This window comes from Columba livia, chromosome 1, assembly GCF_036013475.1.
Source record: "Columba livia isolate bColLiv1 breed racing homer chromosome 1, bColLiv1.pat.W.v2, whole genome shotgun sequence".
Classification (NCBI taxonomy): Eukaryota; Metazoa; Chordata; class Aves; order Columbiformes; family Columbidae; genus Columba; species Columba livia.
The window spans coordinates 207,120,511-207,142,641 of NC_088602.1; the positions used below are offsets into that span (position 1 = coordinate 207,120,511).

General features: G+C 42.4%; 1 protein-coding gene across 1 annotated transcript in view; it reads right to left on the reverse strand.

Moving 5' to 3' along the window:
• Positions 1-15,747, reverse strand: part of ITIH2 (inter-alpha-trypsin inhibitor heavy chain 2) — a 29,156-nt gene extending 13,409 nt beyond the window's left edge. The window contains exons 1-10 of the mRNA XM_065049288.1: positions 15,555-15,747; positions 13,914-13,988; positions 8,753-8,788; positions 7,852-8,024; positions 7,031-7,135; positions 6,534-6,696; positions 5,220-5,327; positions 3,900-4,028; positions 2,668-2,784; positions 985-1,153 (exon numbers count right to left, since the gene is read on the reverse strand). Of these exons, the coding sequence (XP_064905360.1) occupies positions 985-1,153; positions 2,668-2,784; positions 3,900-4,028; positions 5,220-5,327; positions 6,534-6,696; positions 7,031-7,135; positions 7,852-8,024; positions 8,753-8,788; positions 13,914-13,988; positions 15,555-15,638 (1,159 nt within the window). The 5' untranslated portion in view covers positions 15,639-15,747. The remainder of the gene's footprint in view (positions 1-984; positions 1,154-2,667; positions 2,785-3,899; positions 4,029-5,219; positions 5,328-6,533; positions 6,697-7,030; positions 7,136-7,851; positions 8,025-8,752; positions 8,789-13,913; positions 13,989-15,554) is intronic.
• Between the last annotated feature and the right edge of the window lie 6,384 nt (positions 15,748-22,131).

Below are 22,131 nucleotides of genomic sequence, written 5' to 3' on the forward strand. Positions count from 1 at the left end.
TTGGCTTGTGACATAGAGTAAGAAATTAGTATGAGAGGAGCAGGAGTAGGAAGGCTGAGCAGCCAGAAAATTAGTATTTTGTTTGTCAAGAAAGAAAAACATTAGCTGCTGCAGAGACAGGGTAATAAAAAGCTGCATTGAAATCTGGCTTTGCTGGATGGGAGCAGTTCTCTTAGCTCGTCTGTCAGTTAATTTGGGGTAACAAAGCCTGGTTTATGAGGCATTTACATATGCAACATGGGTTCCTATTCCCCGCACACTGATGATGACGGACAAGTCTATAACTTAATGTTGATCCCACCTTACCTGTTGCCAATGAAAGTTTCTGGTAGTGAAGGTGCCATAGCGGCAGAAGGCTCTGGTGTTGGGTAGAGCCTCTACACACTGTTGATGTACTAATAACTGAACAACTAAACCAGAACTGCACTTCAGAGAGCAATAGATTAAAATGATCATGAGCCCTTTCTGTACAAGTAGCTCAAGCACTAACAAAGGAAGCATCCAAAGTGCTATAAGGCTGAAAAAGGCAACTGTCCTTGTTTATCAGACAGGGAATCAAGTCACAAAAATGATGAACATTTTGCCCAAGGTGGCATTTAGTAGATCATCATATAGTCTACAAACAGCCAGTGGAGACCCTGGAGCTGGGCTGCTTATGATCAGCTTTACAAAGGCATGAGACAGCCTTGGTCTTTCAGGGATATTCACTATCTGTGAGGTTGGAGGTAGGACCTATAGATTAAAGGCAGCTGTTCTGTGGTCTGTGTTCTATCTGTTGTAGCTCATTCAGTAGACGGAAAGGCCATTCCACTCCTAAGGCAATAAACTGGAATCCTTGTGCTCTCCTTTAGCCCCAGGGCATGCTTTTCCCACCTTGGGAATCAGATCTTTTGTCAGGAATACTCTGCCAATTGAAGGTTGTCTGAGGTACCCGTTCCTGTGATATCTAACTTCTGTGAGCACCTGGCAATCAAAACCTCATACCCCCGTTGGGTTGGATTGTCTGGATGTACTTCTTAGCATCTTCAACCTGCGATGGGGTGGCTGAGACTAGATTATCTCTCCAGCATCGGACGTTGTGGTTGAAGTCGATAAGGGAGAACTGATCAGCAGCACGGAGCTCACTCAATATTGCCTTCATGGCCTCGATGGTCTGAGAAAGAGACATTTAAGAGAAGATGAGTTTATGCCTCCTGTCACTGAAAGCATATTCCTAACTTGTGACTACAAGCACAAAGCTGCCTCTGATGAATAAGAACGTGAGCACTAGAATCCAAAATAGCATCTGCTATCCAACTCTTTTGCACTTCTTGCATAAAATTGAACTTTTCTCCAGAAAAAAGAGGAAAATGCAATTAGCAAGAACAAACCCATGTGACTCAACCCATCCTTGCTTAGTTCCTGCTAACACAGAGTAAGGTGTGAGAGAGAAGACTGTGGTTCAGGAGGGAGGAATTGCCTGTATCAGCTCAGCTCTGTCTGCAATGATATCATTTGAAGATGCGTGATGTAAACAAGTGACAATTAGTCTGTAATTGACCAGTTATGCAGCACTGGTCTCCCCAAGGAAACAATCTGCCAAGCCTTAGTATTGTGCTCCAAGCAAATTCAGATGTACCTAGATAATTTTCAACTAATATTTGTCTATATGGTTCTTAAAAAGCTTCAGTGATACATGATATACAAACCCCTGAACTCCCCTCTCAGCACTGCAAAGCTTTTCCTAATATCTAATAAAAATCTCTCCTGCTGTAAATTCATCTGATTCCATCTTATTCTACCCTGGGTGGGTGTGAACGTCAGTTGATGAGTTTCCTGCTTAGAACAAGTGTTGGCGTATTTGGAGGCTGATTATGTCTCTTCAAGCCTTCTCTTCTGTAGACTAAAGGGAAGTTATAGCCAGGTGGGGATTGGTCTCTTCTCCCAGGCAGTCAGCAATAGGACAAGGGCCCATGGGCTTCAACTCTGCCAGGGGAAATTTAGGCTGGAGATTAGAAAGCAATTCTTTGCAGAGAGAGTGGTCAGGCATTGGAATGGCTGCCCAGGGAGGTGCTGGACTCACCGGCCCTGGAGGTTTTTAAACTGAGATTGGACATGGCACTTAGTGCCATGATCTAGTAAACGGACTAGAGTTGGACCAAGGGTTGGACTTGATGATCTCTGAGGTCTTTTCCAACCCAGTCGATTCTGTGATTCTGTGTAAAATATCCTGGCTTTTGCATTCCCTCCTCATCATGGCTTATGTTGTCTAAACAATTCTTACTGTTCTTCAGTGGGCTATCAACAATTTGTCCACAGCTTTTTGAAAGCAGGGATGTAGTATCCCAACTGAGACTTTCCCAGGATTCAGTGGCAGAGATTAGAGCAAAAGGGGGGGGTCAGAGCCTTCGCAAAATATTTCAATAATTAAATTTAAAAAAAAATATATCTAAAATCAGTATTCTGATGGCATCACCTCTTTCTTACAACATGGGAGGAACATTACAAATAAAGACTAAAATCATGATGTCTTTGATTCACAAAATATTCTCCAAATTCAGCAAGACTTTTGACAAAATAAATTGTAAAGAACTTAGCTGGTAATTTTGAGTGCTACGGAATTGTATGTTAGGGCATACGGGAAAAGTTGGCAGGAGGTTCATTTTGCAATAGAGGTCAAACACTTACTTGTTTCATTTTCAGTCCCCACATCGAGCCACTGACGTCTATAACAAATAAAATGTTTTTGGGCAGAGGATCAAGATTTTCCGGAGCAAAGAAGTGAATAAAATACCCATTAAAAATCTGCAAAATAAAATAAAAAAATTCACAGTGAAGTGAGCTATAGTAAAGATGTCAGAAAACTCAAGACAATAATAGAGCAGAAAATGGGCCCCACATCGTAAGGACATCGAGGTACTAGAGAGAGTGCAGAGGAGGCAACGAAGCTGTTGAGGGGCTGGAGCACAAGTGTGATGAGAAGCAGCTGAGGGACCTGGGCGGTTCAGCTGGAGAACATGAGCTGAGGGGAGACCTTCTGATCTCTGAACTGTCTGAAAGGAGTTTGGAGCATGGGGTGGGGTTGGTCTCTTCTCTCAAGTAGCAAGTTATAGGACAAGAGGAAACGGCCTCAGGTTGCACCAGGGGAGGTTTAGATTGGATATTAGGAAAAAGTTCTTCATGGAAAGGGTTGTTGGGCATTGGAACAGGCTGCCCAGGGCAGTGGTGGAGTCACCATCTCTGAGGGGTTTAAAAGGCATTTAGATGTGGTTCTTAGGGACATGGTTTAGTGCTAGAGTTAGGTTATGGTTGGACTCAATGATCCTGAGGGTCTCTTCCAACTGAAATTATTCTATGATTCTAATGTTATTCTTCTTTATGGGCCAAATCTAACTTTCAGCTCTGCACATCTCTGTGTTTGTAGTCTTGCACCATCTATACTCCATAGTCTTCCCTTTTTATCAAGGAAAGCAGAGTGTGGTACTCAGACAACTACCATGCTCTAGCATAGGAAGGAATTAAAAACATTTTAAAAGACTGTTCTGTCTGTAATAATTCAAGCCTATAACTCTGCTTCATGTTAACATAAAAATAGTGATGTTCTGGTTGTCTCCTTCTGATATATTGGTACAACTTCCAATGCCTCTGTACTATGATTCAACATTAAATCACCAGAGTGCTGCTAGACATTGGCTTTTGGACAAAACAGGAATCTGCTGCTGACTATATATAGGACCACGTCTTAGTCATAAATTAAGTAAATCCATTCTGCCCACTTAAAATCTTTCTGTTCTCTCAATTGGATACAGAGCTCTTCCTCATGCTTATTCTCCTGAATGATGAAGTTTATTTAGCAATGTTTGCTTAATGACAGCAATTCTTACCTTCACGGATCTCCCCAATTAATCAGTAACACTTACTTCCAATTCTCCACCCGTGGTTTCTCTGTTCACATCATATTGCACCACAAAATTTCCATCTACTGCTGTGGATGAGCACGTGGGGCACTTTCGTTGTTGAGCCATCGTTGGCTTGAAAGAAACGTGAGCCTTGAAATGAGAAGTGATCATCAGTCAATCAGATGTTGTGCGAAAAGTGGATCATTGAAAGAAAAAGAGTTCATACTTTATGAAATACCATATTTCACTGAATGTTTTTCTTCTTTATTTGTGCTCTTAGTATAAGCAGTAAATGGACTCTGTAACTTCAAAAGAAAACGAGCACTAGGATTTGCCTGGATATGCTGATCTAGTAGCAGCAACTGTGACACAAATAAGATAACCCATTTACAACACCAAGTATTTCTATTAGAACTGTGCAAACCATTTCTATTAAGTGACTTGTTGGCTTATTTAACATTTTCCTTGTTGAAATTATCCATAATTTTACCAACATTCTAAATACCCTTTTTTTTCCCCCAGATGAACAACAGTTTGCAATGTGTCTGTAAACTGAGTGCTAGGAATAACTTTAATTAGTCACATAATTGATTGTGCAGATTTTATGGAATCATTTATCTGCTTCACTGGATAACTTGAAATTTCCTGAAAATATATGACTTAATACATGTAGCCACATACCACCTCTGAAATAATTTGCTAAACTAGGAATGTGGGTGAATGAGACTTGAAGTTGAGCCTGGATATCAAGAAATAATACTGCCTGGGATATTATTACAGCAGTGTAGACAGGCTTTTGGGGCCTGACTCACATATCCTATGTTAGATACCTATGTAAGAGTGAGAAGAGTTGTACCCTCCCAGAGCCACTGTGTGAAGCTGCTTGAGAAAAACTTCTCTGCTGTTGGAGGGTTTATTTATACCCTAGAGCTATGCTGGAGAAAGCTAGGGTAAGAATGTAAAGGAAAAGAGCAAGAGCCATCTTAAAATAAGTCCCTGTGCAGGTGTTCTCAGTTGGAATTGAGACTGTGCAGTTATTCCAGAATGGTTGTTCCGCTTAATATTCATCACCTACCTTTTTCACTTCCAGCATCCCAGCGCATTGCTCTTTCAGAATTACAAATGAAAAGCTTTGTGCAAAGATGGACAGACTACACAATATTTCTATACCGCTGTCACTATATTATTTGAGCATCTCATACATACTGTTATGCAGCAATAATTTTTTTTTGGCCATATTTTTTCATTCTTCCAGCAGGTCTGAAAAAGTGCCATGACTGTGTAGGAACAAGTGTTGTGAAAAACGGAGTTTTCATGCTATTTCCAGTCTGTGACTATTACCTTTTTCTCTCCCTTGGAGATAGTGGTGATTCCATTAAAATGATCTCCGAGTGAATTAGGAACATGGACGTAGCGAAGTCCCTGTGGCTCGATAATGCGGACATCTACCTAAAGGTGGGAAGGGAGAACGTTAGTACTACCAAGATTTCACAAATCCTCCACAGGAAAACTCCAGCTGAGGACTGGGATGGTCTTGAGAATGCTCCTGTAGGACTAGTCTCATTCACAGTGGGGATCCATGCAATGCCGAAAACAGACCATGATGGAAAGATAAAAAAGTATCCAAAGAATAGAAAAAGTTCGGTGGAAATGCTCATTCTTCCTCTCTTTCCCACCCTGTGGGGCAAATGGTGAGACAGGAGTCAAGGGTGATTCCATTGTTTATGCTGAAAGCATGAAAGAAATGTGACATGACTCTGCCTAAGTGTTGCTTTGGGTTAGGAGGCCAGGATGATGATGAGTTCTCACTCTTAATGATAGGTTCTCTTCCTCTCCTACTCAGGCGATTGACAGGAGAGTATTTTCCCTGTTGATTGGATGGTCTAGGTGATTTGGAAAATGAAGGTCTTATCCTGTCAGCTCGAGATAAGGGCTTTTTCTGGTTGTATTTCTGAATAGTTAGTAAGACTGCTAGGAGGTAGGACATGGTGTCCTTTTCAGTAAGATCAACTCAGGCCTTTGGGAAGCTTGCAGCAGATCACAGCTTGCAACAAGGACATGCGAGCGGCCAACTTTCCTATACAGCTTGTGCTGAAGCCATGGAAAGCTGAAGGAGACATTTATGATACGGGAACATGAGAATGGCCAGATGGAAATGTCCAGCTAGCCCTGTATGCTGTGTCTGTTGATGGATGACAGAAGACACCTTTGGATGAATGTAAGAAAATAGGGTAAGAATAAGACAAATCACTTTCCGGCAGCCAGTTTTGCAGGGAGTGTCATTCAGAGAACGTCTGCTCTCATAGGACAGTACCTCATGAAGCTGGGATTCTTGTGAAAGGCACTGTTCTGAATAAATAGCGAATATTGTTGATTTTTCTTCAGTCAAGGCAAGTTTACACAAAGGTATATATAGGCAAAAGCTGTTTGCCCAAGTGGTTCTGACACGAGTCAGTCACGATTCAGGAGATGCCCAACTGTGTTAGTGCAACAGGAGGCAGAACACATTTGCTCCTTGTTCCTGTAGCTACATAGCTCCTGGTTTGAAGTGTCTTATGCTGGTCTACACAATGGCACTGAAGCTATTTGTACTGAACCCCTATAAAAGGAAGGAGCTGTAGATGAAGTGTCCTACACACACCAGCTCTAATTTACCTCCATGTGCTTTGCCAAGCGTCCTGGCTTCACAGAGATAATGTGCTCGTAGGAGCTCAGTTTCCTTCGAATCATTTCATGGTAGTGAAGTTCAAACTGGATCCTCGTCCCTGGGGGCACATTCACTTCGGTTTTGAAGTTTTCCATATCCAAGGCATTGCTCCTGAAAAGTCAGCTGTGGGGTTATTTTGGGAAAATACAAGGAGAAAGAGAGTTTCTTTGTATTTTGGTTTAGATCTGTACATTTGCTGGGTCTGATTCTGACTGTGGCCTATATCAGGGAACTGCAGTTGTCTGTTAGCACAATATGTTCTATCAAGCTGAAGGCAGAAACACAAGTTAAGTTCTTGACAATTAAATATCAGGGTTGCTAGATAAGTAAACAACCCGTTTTCCTTCCCAGGGTTTTCACCTCATCTATCTCCTCCTGGGATGGGACACCTCAGTTCTCTTATGAATAAGTTCAGTACAACGCTCATGTGCTAAACTCTTTATACCTTACTATTCCAGCAGCTTTGCCTTTGGCTTTTGCTTGAGAGTACATTTTTCTGGCTTCAGATTTTTCCCGAATTCTGCTGGTAAACGTTATACCATTGACATCCCTAGGAGAGAGAAACACAGTCAGTTTGGAAGAAAAACAACTTTACAAGCGATGACTGTTTCTTCACTTTAGAAAAACATCAGTGAAATCTAAGCTGGTGGGAAATAAAATAATAAGGCTCTTGTTTAATCCCAAAGTAATGAAGTCTGATTTCCAGCAGGTATGTATGTTTTTTTCTCTACCTGTTTTTTTTTTTTTTAATTTCAAGTATCCAACACTCTTGTACTCTGAGGAAGATGTATTGTCCCAATCTCCTTCACACTTTCTCCAGGCAACTGCTCATGTCATGACTGTTTTAGAAGGTGAATAGGGACATGTTTCTGACCAGCAAGCTGTCTGCTGCCTTTCTGAGTGGATACTGAACCAAGATAGTTTATTTCTGTTCAGTGAGGGCTCTAATTTGGGTCTCTCTATCTCCTTTGATCTGATGCCAACTTGCAAAAGACAGGTAGGATCTTAGTCTATTTGAGACTTCTGTTCTTTTGTCAAGTTTCGTCAGCATTGGCCAATGGCCCAATAACTACTGGAGAGGAAGAGGTGGACAGACAGACAGTATGATGACATGAGCCTTTTTTCTTTGAGAAAGCCTACTAAAAATACACTGAACCTGGAAAATAGCAAGAGCTGCTCTTCTTTTACAAATACCTCCATCCCACCACATTCTGCCACCACGTTGAACCTGCCAGAGCACAAAGCTGATACCTGACCACTACTTACATAGTAAAGTTGTCAATAAAAGCTCCTTTGGGGACTTGTACATCAAACACTATGTGCTGGGACCATTTTGCATTATTCACCATTTTGGCTTGGATCATTGTGTTGGCCAACCGTGATGTTATAGTGGATTGAACTTTGTAGCTGTAAAGACCTATCTTGTCATCGTCCTCCACCTGTAATTAACAGAAATTACCACTATAAATTCAGAACACAGCTAGAAATTGTGCCCTAGAGGCCAATACCAACCCCTTTTATAGTCTCAGTGCCTTTTTATCTACTGCTGTGCACTGTAATATGGCAGCCAGATGGGACGTGAACTCAAGTTCAAGACACCTCTATATTTTACCTGGCAATGGTGGCAGGATATGCATGTGGATATAGTTCATTATAACATTTCAGCTGAAAAGGGGAATTCATCAAGCTGGAATGTTTTCCTTGCTTTTAACCATGCAATGTGTCCTTGGAATGACTCCATTGGTGCAATCCAGCATAGAAGGGTACACAGTAAACCTCAACATCATATACTGAGAAGGGTAGAGCTTACATTTTCAATAAAAGTCCTAAACAAAGGAGACCTGAAGCACTGGTTACCGACCTAGTCTTGTAAAAGGTTAAACCATGGCAGTGGGAGAACTGTATTAAATTGGTATATTAAGATCTTTTACTTGTCTAATCACTTTCGTTGCTTATTTGTTCATATTTACCATACCCTTCTCCCTCCAAGAGCAGTTGTATGAACAGTATTGTGCAAACGGTGCTCTGTTTAAAGAAAATAGGTTAATATCCAACCAGCAGTAAAAGCAAGGGACTAAACAAACAAAAGGATTGATTTCCAAAAAATGGTTAACTAGAAAATCACTTTGTTCAGTCTTATTTTCCACAGAGGAAGAAAAAAACTCACCAGATCTCCAACATAGCCCCAGTCGGATGTGCTTCTCTGGAAAAGAAAAATATGGAGAACATGTTTCAGCAAAGCTAAGGAGAAGATTGTGGCTGTTTCAAGACAGGGATCAGACAGTGGTGACATCTAAAAGCTGCTTTCCAAGACGATCAGAGAAGGTCTGAGATCTCAGACTTAGTGTGTATATTTCTTTTGTCTTACTTTAGGTACTTATACATGGGATGTTGTAGCACATAATGTCCCAGCTGTGACTTGGAGGTTATCAAAAACAGAAGAACAGGTCACTGCCTCTGCCTTTATTTTTTATGGAAAACACTCTTTTCTAGATCAAAAATATTCTTCCTGAAAGCAACAGGTGCTGGCAAAAAGTCATACTCAGAAACCAAAAAGTGGAAAAACCTCAAAATCCAGACATTTTTATTTATTTTTTTCTTTTACATTATAGAATATATATTAATATTATTGTAATATCTGCAATATGATGTATATAAAAACCTATTGCATAATTGATATTACATTTATATACTTATATATATGTAAATTTAATTATGTACGCACTGCTTAGAAGAGCTGAAACAATTAATTGTGTAGTGCGTTTTTTTTTTTCCTGCTGTATGAATATTTCCATTTGGAAGTTTCTACAAAGGGGTGGTGACATCTTGTGGCCATTAGAATCATACTGTTTAATTCCCCACAATCAAAACTCACATGAGTGACCCTGGGGTGGGATTTGGCTCAACTAGTTCTAGAGGAAGATGCAATTGTTTAACACACCTGTCTACTTTGGTGTTATCATCACAACTAGGCAAAATTAGCTCTTTACAGTCAATGGAGCAATCCCTTTCATCTGAAAATAGATAACACACTTTGTTTGAATGAGTCCTGCCCTAAATCGTGCTGACCATACTGATGAGGGGAGTGGGTGCCCAGTGCTGCTGGAGGTGCCCAAAGGTGCCTCCCTGGCCTTCAGCTGGAGCTCCAGGACATCATGGAGCTCCTGTAGGTCTTGCATGACATCTGATGTCTTTGATGCTGCTAGATCCGTACATGTGGGCAACTGAACCGAGCCCTTCAATTCCATTGATGATGATCAAGAACTTAGGGAGACTGGTTCAGATACTGATGCATAAATTATAAAAATGTACCAGAACATACCAATCTCATCTCAGGTTTCAGCAACACTTGGATCCAAGAGGATCCAAATCACAGAAGATGCTCACAAAAACTGCTTTAGTCACGTAGTGTATATTAGGCTTGCTAAATAGTTACTAAATTCATTTGAAGGTGATTAACATACTGTTACTAGGAAAATCTTGGGTTGCTTAAGAGACGATACATCTCATTACAAGATCATTTTAGTGAGATGATTTTAAGGATCCTTCAAAGACAGACAGAGAGACTGCAGGATTTCTGCTTGCCTGAGAAAACAAACAAACAAAAAAGCAAACAAAACCAGGTTTTCGATTTCCTATTTATACAGGTTCCACCTGCAACATTCAGACTAGGATTTCAGGGTCTGGAAGTTTATGGCTCTATATAGACCTTCTTCAAAGCCTGATGGACTGATCCTCACTCAGTCCATCCTGACATCCCACAAACAGCACTGTGCAGTGAACCAGACCCTTCACATCTGATAAAGAACCAGACTATAAGGAATTACTATTGTCCCCATACGTATCATTGGGGTGGGAAACATCACTAACATGAATACAAATTAAGAGTAAACAAACATTAACTGAAACAATTTTTGAAACAATTAGCTGAAACAAATTTTGAAAATCTGAAGACCAAGACCTTAGCACAGAGAGGATTTGTTTTATTGTGTTAGTTTTCTGGTTCTCAGAAGAGCTCAAGGTTCACCTTTATAATGGTGAATTTTTATAAAGCTTTCAAAATGTCCAGCTTTCCTTCTCATTTGTTTTCGGGAAGGTGGAGGAGGAAAGGAAAGCATGGATGGAGACATGAACAAATTACTTGAATGTACAGTGACACCCACCACTGCTGTTAGAGATCAGACATGGGGTGGGCCAACCATTCCCCTGGGATCTCAAAGGCTGCAGAGGGCAGCTACTCCAGAAGGATAGAGATGTAGATAACTATACTTCAGATCTGAGCACTGGAGAGGTTGTGGAGAACATGGGCCTTGCAGGGACTTCTGTGGCACATGAGATGTGCTATTTCTGGATTCTTGGCTGATCCTTGCCTTTAAACCGCATCCAGATCTGCTGATTACTGCACTGTATGGAAACAGCATCTTGCACAACAGCTGATGTGTGGCAAATTGCTGGCTAGGGTGGAGATGAGAAATGTTTCCAGAACTGCTTCAAGGATCTTGTCTTGACAGTTGCTGGGTCCTGTCTTTAGGTATTGAGACTCATCTTCTCCTGACACCTCAGGTTGGGCCAGGGGAGGTTTAGCTTGGATATTAGGGAAAAATTCTTCATGGAAAGGGTTGTCAGGCATTGGAACGGGCTGCCCAGGGCAGTGGTGGAGTCACCATCCCTGGAGGGGTTTAAAAGGCATTTAGATGTGGTTCTTAGGGACATGGTTTAGTGCTAGAGTGAGGTTATGGTTGGACTCGGTGATCCTGAGGGTCTCTTCCAACTGAAATGATTCTGTGATTTTGTCTGTGCAGGCTATGGATATTTAGCTCTCCATAACGATCTTTCTTCAAATCAGTCTACATGAATGCTGCAATTACTACACAGTCTACCATCAAGAAAATATTGAGTATTTCAAGCTATCTATTGTCCAAGGCTGTTGGCTGTGATGCCTCCTGTCCTGTCCCTGAAGGAAGAAGTCATGGTGTCTAAGGGAGGAACGCATTACAGAAGGTAATGCATTACAAGAAATTGCAGTTTTTATGTCATCTGTGGGACGCCTAGCTTACCATTGCTTTTGAGTTGCAGTTCACAGTCTACTTCTGAGGTATGACTTAGCAAAACAAGGACAGCAGATTCAGAGATGTTGTACTCATTTTCTACTGGGGCATAAATATTCCCAGGGAAAGTCATAAGAATCCATAAATTAAGAAAGAGGTTGAAAATTGGATGCCCAGCATGCTGTCTGCTTACAGATTTCCTTGTTCTCACATGAGCCATTTCCTAAGCATTTTTTAACACACTGCAATATCTTTGCAACTTCTTCAGATGCCTTTTGGGGATTATGACTCTCACTGTGAGGTGCAAGAAGGGCAATTTCCAGCGTAGAGTTTGGCAGAGTTTATTTTCACAGTGCTGCAGATGAATCCTGGTCTTTCTGGTCAAATTCATACCCTGGAAGCCAGGGGGTTTTCCAGCCAAATGTTTCCACTCTCTGTGTTCCAGCCAAATGGTTCCACCCTCATTTCATTTCTGTGTTGGTTCTTATGGAGAGCAAACCAGGCAGAGCAGTAAGGAAATAGGTGTGATCCCACCTAGCTCTGGACAACCAGAGATCAGGACCAGGACTGGGAAACACGCTGCAGAACATCCCACCTCACAGACTAGACACACACTCCATTATCTATCTCCAAAACAGAGATAACGACAGCGCACCATCTCACAGTGGTTCACAAGATTACTTGCATTCTAGCCCACGGGGTGCCCTGTTTCTGTGGTCACAAGAACCATTCACATCCTTGAGACACAGTATTTTTACTCAGGAGCAAATATTTGTCACAAGAATACCTGATATGGACATAAAACTCAATTCATTCTATTTTGAGCTAATCCATAGGGTATGCAGAGTTCAATGGGCTACTGAGCTCATTGCAGAAATACATAGTGCTAAAAGAGTAATTTGGAAGACAGTCTTCCTTTGGTGATTAAGTAACTGTATGCCTTCTGTTGGCCAAGAGCTACTGTGTCAAGTTGTTTTACATAGTTCAATTTATCTCATTTATTAATCTTTTAATGTGACTCAACTAACATAACATAACCTACAGATGAGATCTTATTTTTACTTTTTTTGCAAAGGCTCATTTGATAGGCAAAGAATGGGAAATAATATATGGGAATATAAGAAATAGCTGGTATAATAAAACCACTAGTAGAATTACAAATTACTGCACGTGTATGTCTATATCACCATGTATCCAGAAAGTTGGGTAGCAGGGGCAACATAATACATATGGCAGTAATGCAGACATGTTGGAAAGAAATTATGCTCTGAAGAAGTGTGGTTAGAGAGGATTTCTGCTTAGATCATGATTAAATTATTTGGATAATGGTCTGGCAAATGTTATCTGGCTGGATTCATATTTGTGCTAAAATCTTCCATTTTTCTGGCAGTGTAATGGGGCCTTTAGGTGACAGTAAATTACATTTACATTCTGTGTGAAGACCCTTTCATAAAGCCTTAGGATAAAGAAGAATCGTGTTTCCCTGTGCATAACTTCAAAGATGCTGGGAAATCCAACTTTACCAAAGAGGATCTTTTGTTTTCACTGTACTGAACAAGCTTATGACAGAGACCACAAGAGCTTTAGTGGATGACAAGGTCCGTTCTGATAATAATTTCTTTCAGTCCATAATAATAATATAATGTAATAAAAGTTAATATCTTCAAACAACTAATTTCATTATTATTATCATTAATTACTACTGTGTAAAATGCAAGAAAACTCCTGAAATGCTGTTTTAAATGTTTCTGTTTCAGAATCTGACAGAATACAGTAAACTACAACCCAGCAGCATGCTGGAAACAAGGTTTCTTTCCAGTCTCAGCATTTTCCAGCTCATTAGCTACGTGACACTGTGCTGCACTCTTTTGACCCAATTTAAGTATGAATGAATGGGCTCTCTGCAGGGCTGAATGGTTTCAGCCCACATTGCCAGTGTCTGAAATCCTTTTCCACTTTCTCATGGAAAAGCCCCACCAATATCAATGGGATTTTTCCTTCACATGAAGCTGGACAGACAAGTATGTCCATTGTTTAGCATCTGTATTTTGGTCCTTAGGAGCTCAGATATGGAACAGAGCCTTCTTGTTCCAGGTACTGCATAAAGGATTAGTAGTAGTTCTCATCTCAACAAGAGATATGGAAGTCTCAAGGCATATAAGAACCTTCTAATCCCACCTGATTGCACACTCACAACCCTTGACATGGAACAGACTGCCTGCAAATTGCTCCCAGGCAATCTTACTTCCCTTTTTTCTGAAGCATTTCTGGGTACTGTACCTGGTACCTGCCATTTCTCATCTTGGAGCTTGAAGGAAATCCATCAATTTCTAGGTCAATCAGATTTTCCACTTCCTAGAGAGGAAAGAGGAAGAAAGAAAGAAGTGTTGCTGTTGCCTTGCTGTTTGATTTATCACTTGATTTGTTACTGATTAGCACTCTAATAGGGTTCTGAAGGGAATTTACCTCCCCTTGGTGCAAATGGGGAGCAAAGGTGCAAACCACCTGAGACCAAAATGCTGCATCTTCACACATTCAGTTTCCCCCTGTGGCCAATTAGCTCTATATACTCTTTTAAGATCATGACCTTTACTATCTTTTTACAACCTTTCCTTCTGAAACAAGGAGTAATCTTTAACGTGCTGAAACGACCATAAAAAGCAAGAGGCAGTTCACCAGCAGGGTGGGTCCAGACATCACAACTACAGCATTTCAGATGCTGATCTCACTTAAACCAGCAAGTTCAGAGAATTTTTGCTCAAACCAGAAGTTGTCTCTGGTTTTATATTAATATACCTGAGACCTAAATTTGTCCCACTGGCAGTAAAAGAACATCAGGTGTTTTCCAAGTGCAAGCACTGATGCAATTAGAAGTGTGGTTCTTACACCACAGCAATACTCTTAATTAAAGTTTGTTAGAAGTTTAATTCATGGCAGTAAAGAAGTTTAAGTTCATGAGTTGCTCTCTGACTTATATCATAACACACACACAAAAGATGACACAAAATTAACTGATATTTTTAAAGCACATTGATATTAAGCTGGCATGGTGTCTATGGTTAGAAAGGACCACGGGTCTGGAATATTTTTCCTGGGAATTATAAACTCAGGATAAAAATCCCACTGTGTTTTGAAAAGTGCTGGAAGAAGAAGAAGAAGAAGAAGAAGAAGAAGAAGAAGAAGAAGATATCCCTGCTCACCAATTCTTTTTGTTAATCTTGCAAATGAAAAGAAAGCTTCACACCATCCCTGTTATTTTCACAGAAATATTGCAATGTGGCAATGTGGAAAGGGGAATAGACACCCCAATCTAAGTTCACCAGAGTCAAGGGCTTTAAATTTGGATTCAGCTTCACTTCAGAGTCAAAGCTATAACTATGCTTCTTTTCATCATTGTATTATCCCAACCTTTACAAGCTCTTCTATAAATTATCTCATCTCTCTGCTGAGGAATGTATAGTCAATAGGATCTTAAGTCCGTATTTGACTTCCTGTTATCAAAACCTGAGTCTGTAAAAAATCTATGCTGAGGTTCATAGTGGTCCATACAGGAAACCCCATCAACAAAGTGCTATGTTTGTGTTTATTCCAGGGAAACAGGATATAAAATATGCTGAAGGTTTGAGCATAGAAGTCTACTTGAAAGCCCAAGGTTAAAACCAACAGAAAAGGCAAGGTTCAGGTAAAAATATTAATCCTCCTTGAAGAAAATATTGGAGTTATGCCCATACTGTCCTAATTTTAATAATATTAAAGAAGCAATGCTATGAATGACAGGTGAAAACCAATTATCAGAACAATCCCATTTACAGCTGTAAGTGGAAGAGAATTCATGAGATACAAGCAGAGCTGTGAAGCAACGATCTGATTCTACTCCCACCCAAGACAGCTGCAGTTTCAACGTTGACTTGAAATACTCACATCTGGGATTTCATCGATAACAAGATCAAAGCTTCCTATTCCAGGAATGAGGAACAAACCCAGGAAGCACAGTAGATGCTTCATTTTCTTCCTGCTTGTCTCCTGAGAACAGCCCGCATAGGTACCAGCCGCAAGATCTTTCCTTCTCTGAGACAAGTTCAAGGAAACAGCTCAGGGTTATGCAGTATTTTGAACAAAGTTTTGAAACGCTGACTTTGTTTAGGCCGTAGGTAAATATTTGCCTTGCAACGTAAGTCTGAGCTGTGGTGCCTGAGCAAGGGTTATCCAAATAGTGTCTTCACTCGCCTCTGCCCTCGATAACAGCTCAGGTTTGGATAGGCTCACTTCTTGCTTTTGCAGCTTCCCATGATGTTTGACTAATTTCCTGCTGGGCACAGACCTTGGAGTATCCAAAGCTTTGAAAGATCAAAGCAAGAACTCACTCCTGGCTTGTTTGTTTATAGTAAATGAGGTGAAGACTGGTTCTCAAAGCGATGGGGGCAGCAACATTGTGCTTCTCCAAGGGCCTTCCCAGCCAGCCATCTATCTCATGGGGGTTGGCAGAGACCTTTAGGCTGGATCCTGACCTGCACAAATCCCCTTTTTCCATTCAGCTGGAAAGGGATCCTATCTGGTGGTGGGATAGTTCTCGTTTTTCAAAATGAGTCCTGTGAACACATCTGATATGTTTTCAAATGCATGTTGTGCAGCTCCCGGATGCTTTTGAAACTGTTTTGGCCTCCCTGCCTCTTTGGGTACTTCAAGAGGTGAGATGCAGTAAGCCAGCAAAGCAAAAAGAGGAAAAAATGGAGGAAGCAGGTTTCTGACAAAAGGAGCTGGGGTACCACTTCCACTCTTCCAGGAAGAATGGAAACTGGCAGACATCTGAGCAACCTCAATAGAAAAGACTGACCTACAGTGTAGACCCAGAGGAAAAAAAACAGCGGACAAGATTAGAGTGGAATAGAATAGAATAGAATAGAATAGAATAGAATAGAATAGAATAGAATAGAATAGAATAGAATAGAATAGAATAGAATAGAATAGAATAGGTTTCTGACCATATAGTGCTTGACTCAATTTAATTACCTGCTGCATAGTATGGGATGAATCCTGCCCTCACTGGGTCCAATTCATTCCATGTAGGAAGTCCAGCCAGAAATCTCAGAGGAGGACACAAGCCCTGGGGACATCTAAGCTTCATCAGATGACTCCTACCTCCTGGATCTATAGCTATGACAGGGCTTATCCATGACTGCAAGAGCAGCAGGCATGGGGCATCCAGTCTTTCCTGTGTTGACAGTATCTATTATGGCTTGAATTTTCTGTCTAAGCTGAGTTCTGTTCACAGACATGCTCCTACCTCGAAGTTACCAGTCATTTCTCATCCATAACTTAAATCTTAAGATAGTTTTTTGGAGGTATCTGGGACCCTGGACTGGGAAGCTAATCACTGACGCCCTGGAGAGATGAAAAAGTGCCTTTAGAACAGAATTTACTTTAAACATTAATTTTGTAACCTTTTATTCCAATTCTCTCATAACCACCAAATGTGGCTTATTTTTTTCTGCAAAAATAACAAAATTAGGACATTAGTGTGACCACTAGATGGCATGAACAGCTCAAATATACTGTCAAAAAAATCTGAAATTTCTCAAGGAAAAGGTATAGACAATATACAGGAGGAACATGAGCTGAGGATGCTCAGAAAGATCTCTGAGCCCTACTATTTGCTGCCTAGGTAGGTGGACTTCCCCAGAATTTCATGGGCAGGACAGGATCTTGGTAAATATTTCTTGGTACGTGTCAGTTAGGCTGTTTCATGACTTGTCCTCTCTGTGGCCAGAATCCCTCTGGAAGGAATTTTTCATACATTGTCCTCCTTGAAGCACTTGGAGTTACTGCTGGGTAGAGCCTGTTCCTCAGAATAATTAGATTGTGTTAAATTGGCTTGCACCTGGGCAGAAATGCTCACAATTCCTGCATCTTATGAAACAGACAGTTTCCCCTTCCCATATTGAATTTCTTATCTGAAAATTTCCAGTGATCCAAGCAAGAACACAGTGTACCTGCAAAGCAACACACTTACTCAGGGTTCCTACTACACTTTGTCCCACTACACACCAACCATTCTGGGAAACTATATGTGGACATACTCAACAGGGTTTCTTGTTGTGTCAGCTTTAATCTCTTTGTAGTGCCATCCAACAAAGCCATTTCAGGTATGAGGATATGATAACCTGCCTGACCAGATGACCTCTTCAACACATACTTCACAGAATCTCCCCACACAGACTCAGACATCCCTACCACTGAGATACTTCGGCAGACAACTCGGGCATATTTAAAATTTTCATCCCGAATCAGGACAATAGCAGATGTTGAAGTTCTGAAATGGCAACAGGGAGATCAGCAGCCACTGGGATCCCAGACAAGACCTTTCAGAAATGCAGGCACCTCCCAAATAGTGTGAGAACTGGGGACCATCAGGTCCTATCCAGATGTTTCAAAGGAGGTTGATTACATTAAGACCTGAAAGAAAATATTTAATGTAATTCCCTGAACTTCACCATAATTAGCTTAACCTCTGGACATTTGTCTATGTCTATGACTGTGTAACCCTTTGGGACTCTTGCCAATTGCTTGATCAAATTGCTGGCTTTGAATGTCACTAAATTTTACATTTTATTAGTGCTTTGTGTAGATTTACTTCTTGGTTCAGCTGGGAATTTAATTTAGATGTGTCTGTGTGAGGTGGGAGTCTGGCATCCCCTTCTTCTACCTAGAAGAACAGAGAACTGGAAGCCTTTGATTTAAGAATCCATGCAGCCATGGCACTGATCTTACGACCAAATCCAGCTCTGATCTTGTTCTCTCAGCTTCAGTCTGGAGTCTGGAAAACCCCTGCTCTTGAGCTAGAAGGTGCCAACACTTTATTTAGCTTCAGCACTCCCCACAGGGTTTATTTAACTGGTATAGCGAAAATGAGGAAGAATAGTCCTACCCATGAGCCTTGCACAGAAAAATAGGAGGATGCAGATGTGTGAAGGCAAAGCATCACCAACGTGCATGTGTTTGTACGTCAACACAGAGAGCTTCCTTGACATAATGTGATCCATTCCAGATGGAATACGTGTGGAAGCTCAGCTCTGAGATTGTGCTGGCCGTGGGCATGCCAGGCAATTTAATTTGTTCAGTTCCCACCCAAAGAACAGCTGCTAATCTTGCTAAGTCAGCAAAAGTCAGCACCAAACATGTCTAACGTGAACACACATGAGTAATTGCTTAATTCAGTTTCCAATGACACCCCCAGAACAGTGCCTGCCATATTCCCCCCCAAAATCAGGAGACCAAGGAGGGGGATAATATGAACAATCAAGACCTCGGGCTTCATGTTCACTCACCAAACCTAACTGCATCTGAACCATGTTAAAACACACCTTAGTCTTACTTACTATGTGCTGTGTCCTTATGTGCCCCCACTGAGGAGAACAGGAGCAGAACTGGCTGCTTGTAATCGCTTTAGGAAGGGCTGTGTTTCTCCCAGCTCATTCTCTTATACCTACTAGTTATCCAGTACGTGCTCTAGGGTCCTGTTTTGGTCTGAATTACCTCCTTTCATCAGATGTGGTTAGGATCAGCTTTATTATAGTATCTTTGCATTGTCTTACTGATCTGATTTAGTCTGTGCCTTAGCTCCTCACCTGTGGAATGGGAGAAGCACTGCTACCTATAGAGTAGCCAGGGTAGTTTTGACTTGCTTTTACAGGGGTTCCCTGGTTTCCTCTAGTTTTTCCAAAACAGCAGGAAAATCAGCCTATACATAATTTTAGATGCTCGTTTCCAGCATTTCTAAGCATATGCTGTAAGACTTTTATTCATCCATGTCCCCTGGTAAAGTGAAATAACAAGAGAGCAGGTTGAGGAAAAGCCCATCCCAATGTCAGTAGTGAGGACACAGGAGGCTACAACGATGCTTACCATCCTTCTCCTGTACACTTCTGCATTAGAGATAAACAAGACACGCAGAAGATGAAGCAAACTGGACCCAGATGAAAAATCAAATTATTTTTTGTGTGTCCTTAAACCATGTCTCAACCTGTACCATTGCTTTGAAACCTTTATTGATTTCCAGCTGGATGACTGAGCCCTCTTCCACCTCCCTTTGAAATGGTGAGGAGCTGAAGATAATGCCTTTGACTACCTTCTATCAGGGACCCCATCAGCACAACAACCATTTGGGGTGTCTCTGGGGGCCCGAAGCATCCTGCTCCAGCCTCTCTCCAGCTTTCTCCTACCATCTTCTCCAGCCACATAAGCCCTTCATTGTACCCTGCAGTGCTGCCCAGCTTGACAGCTCCCATCAGGGATGTGGCTACACCAAGAACCTTTGTACATGCCAGTGGTGGGCTGGCCCCAGTGGGAGAGGAACTGGCCAGGCTTTTGATTCCTTCCCTCCTGCTGGCAATGCCAGAAGGGGCCTGTGTGGGAACATGGTGTGGCCTCAGCCAATGTCTGAGCCATCGATTTACTGAAGGGGAGTTCCAAAGGTGTTGACCTCATTATCCCTTCCCTTTATTCCATCTCCAGCTTCCCTCATCCCTTTCAAATGGGGGGCAGGCACCTTCCTGCTCCTCCATTATACATGCTAGATTTGGGGGGCATAATACTCCCAGGATATATTCTCTTAGTGGAGTCTCCTTCTCTGAAGACATTCAAACCCACCTGGACACATTTCTGTGTGATCTGCTCTGGTGAACCTGCTTTAGCAGGTGGGTTGGACTGGATGATCTCCAGAGGTCCCTTCTAACCCCAACCATTCTGTGAATCTGTGATTTTCTTTCAGGTGTGTGTTCATGTGTCTGTTCAGAATGAGAAACTTCAGTGGCTCAAGGCTGAGTTTATACATCTCAGTAAGGTGTCACTGCTGTGGACTGGAGGTGAAGGAAAAACAGCTTCAGTCCCTCATGGCCCAGAGCTGGAAAGCAAAAAGAAAATACAGTGGTTCAGATCCTGAGAGGTTGTGTGTGCAGCACTTAGCACCTCAAAAAACAACAACAACAACCTGCTTTAGCAGGTGGGTTGGACTAGATGATCTCCAGAGGTCCTTTCCAACCCCAACAATTCTGTGATTCATTCTGTGATTCTGTGCAACAACCAAAAATAAATGACTGGGTTTAAGAAGTTAAGAAGTTAGCAGATGCGTCTAATTTGGGGTTAGGTGAGTGCTGCAGATGCAAGTTCCCAAAGACCCGGGGATGAGACGAGTCTGGTCTGTGCCAGCTGGCAGAGCGGTGCCCAGGGAATGTCCCTGGCAGCCGAGTAATTGGGATCCAGCATGGGCAGCCGGCAGCCACCTCTGCCCTGGGGCTGTTTGAGAATGAGAGGGCTCTGCCTCCAGGAATCAGAGGGAAGAGGGGGAATCTCACCTCAGCTTTGCCCAGCTGAGAGGTGGAGTTAAGATGACCAGAGGGGAGTGAAAGTACAGGTCTCAGACATCTTTGCCAGTTGGGAGGCACCTGGGTGCCCGGCAGGGTGCCAAGGAGAGGGTGTGTAGGGAGCCCTGCCCTGCTCCAGGATGGTGAGCCCTGGGGCAGCTTTCACAAACAGACTGGGGAGCAGGAAAATTAAGGGAGTGGAGCATCTCCTGTGTGAGGAAAGGCTGAGGGAGCTGGGGCTCTTTAGTTTGGAAAAGAGGAGACTGAGGGGTGACCTCATTAACGTTTACAGGTATATAAAGAGTGAGTGCCAGGAGGATGGAGCCAGACTCTTCGCAGTGACAACCAATGACAGAACAAGAGGTAATGGGTTGAAACTGGAACACAGGAGGTTCCTCTGAAATATAAGAAGAAACTTCTCAATGAAGGTGACAGAGCCTGGCCAAGGCTGCCCAGGGAGGTTGTGGAGTCTCCTTCTCTGCAGACATTCAAACCCGCCTGGACACCTTCCTGTGTAACCTTATCTGGGTGTTCCTGCTCTGGCAGGGGGATTGCACTGGATGAGCTTTCGAGGTCCCTTCCAACCCCTGACATTCTGTGATTCTGTGACAAGCTGTTTTTTCAGATAGCATGAAACTGACAGGTTTTAACCCTCCTGGGTAAAGCCCCAGTCCTGAAGCATGTCCTTAGATTGCACTCCCCAAGGGAGTGGGCAGGAGAGCCCTTTTTTAATATGGACTCTGGCATAACCTGCCCATTGCCATGGCTGACCCCATGAGGAGACACCTTGGCAGCCCAGAGCGTTCTTCCAGCTCCCACCAGTGCCTGGCACCAGCCCCTCGGGTGGTCGCTCTGTGGCAGTGGCCATGCCTCAGCACCCAGCCAGCTGGAGGAAATGTCTCCTCAGCCTTCCCCGCCCCTGCCAAGGGCCACCATGGGGCTGGGGTGCTGCTGGTGCCAAAATGACGGGCGGCAGCACCTCAGGGACACCCAGAGCCACCCCTCTGTGTCACATGAGGCGAGATGGGGGCTGAGGATGAGGGTGGTGTTGAGAGGGACATGAAGATCCATGGAACCCTCAGCTGAAGGGAGCAGCTGCAGGATGGAAACCCTGCAAGGATCCGCAGCAGGTCCTGGCA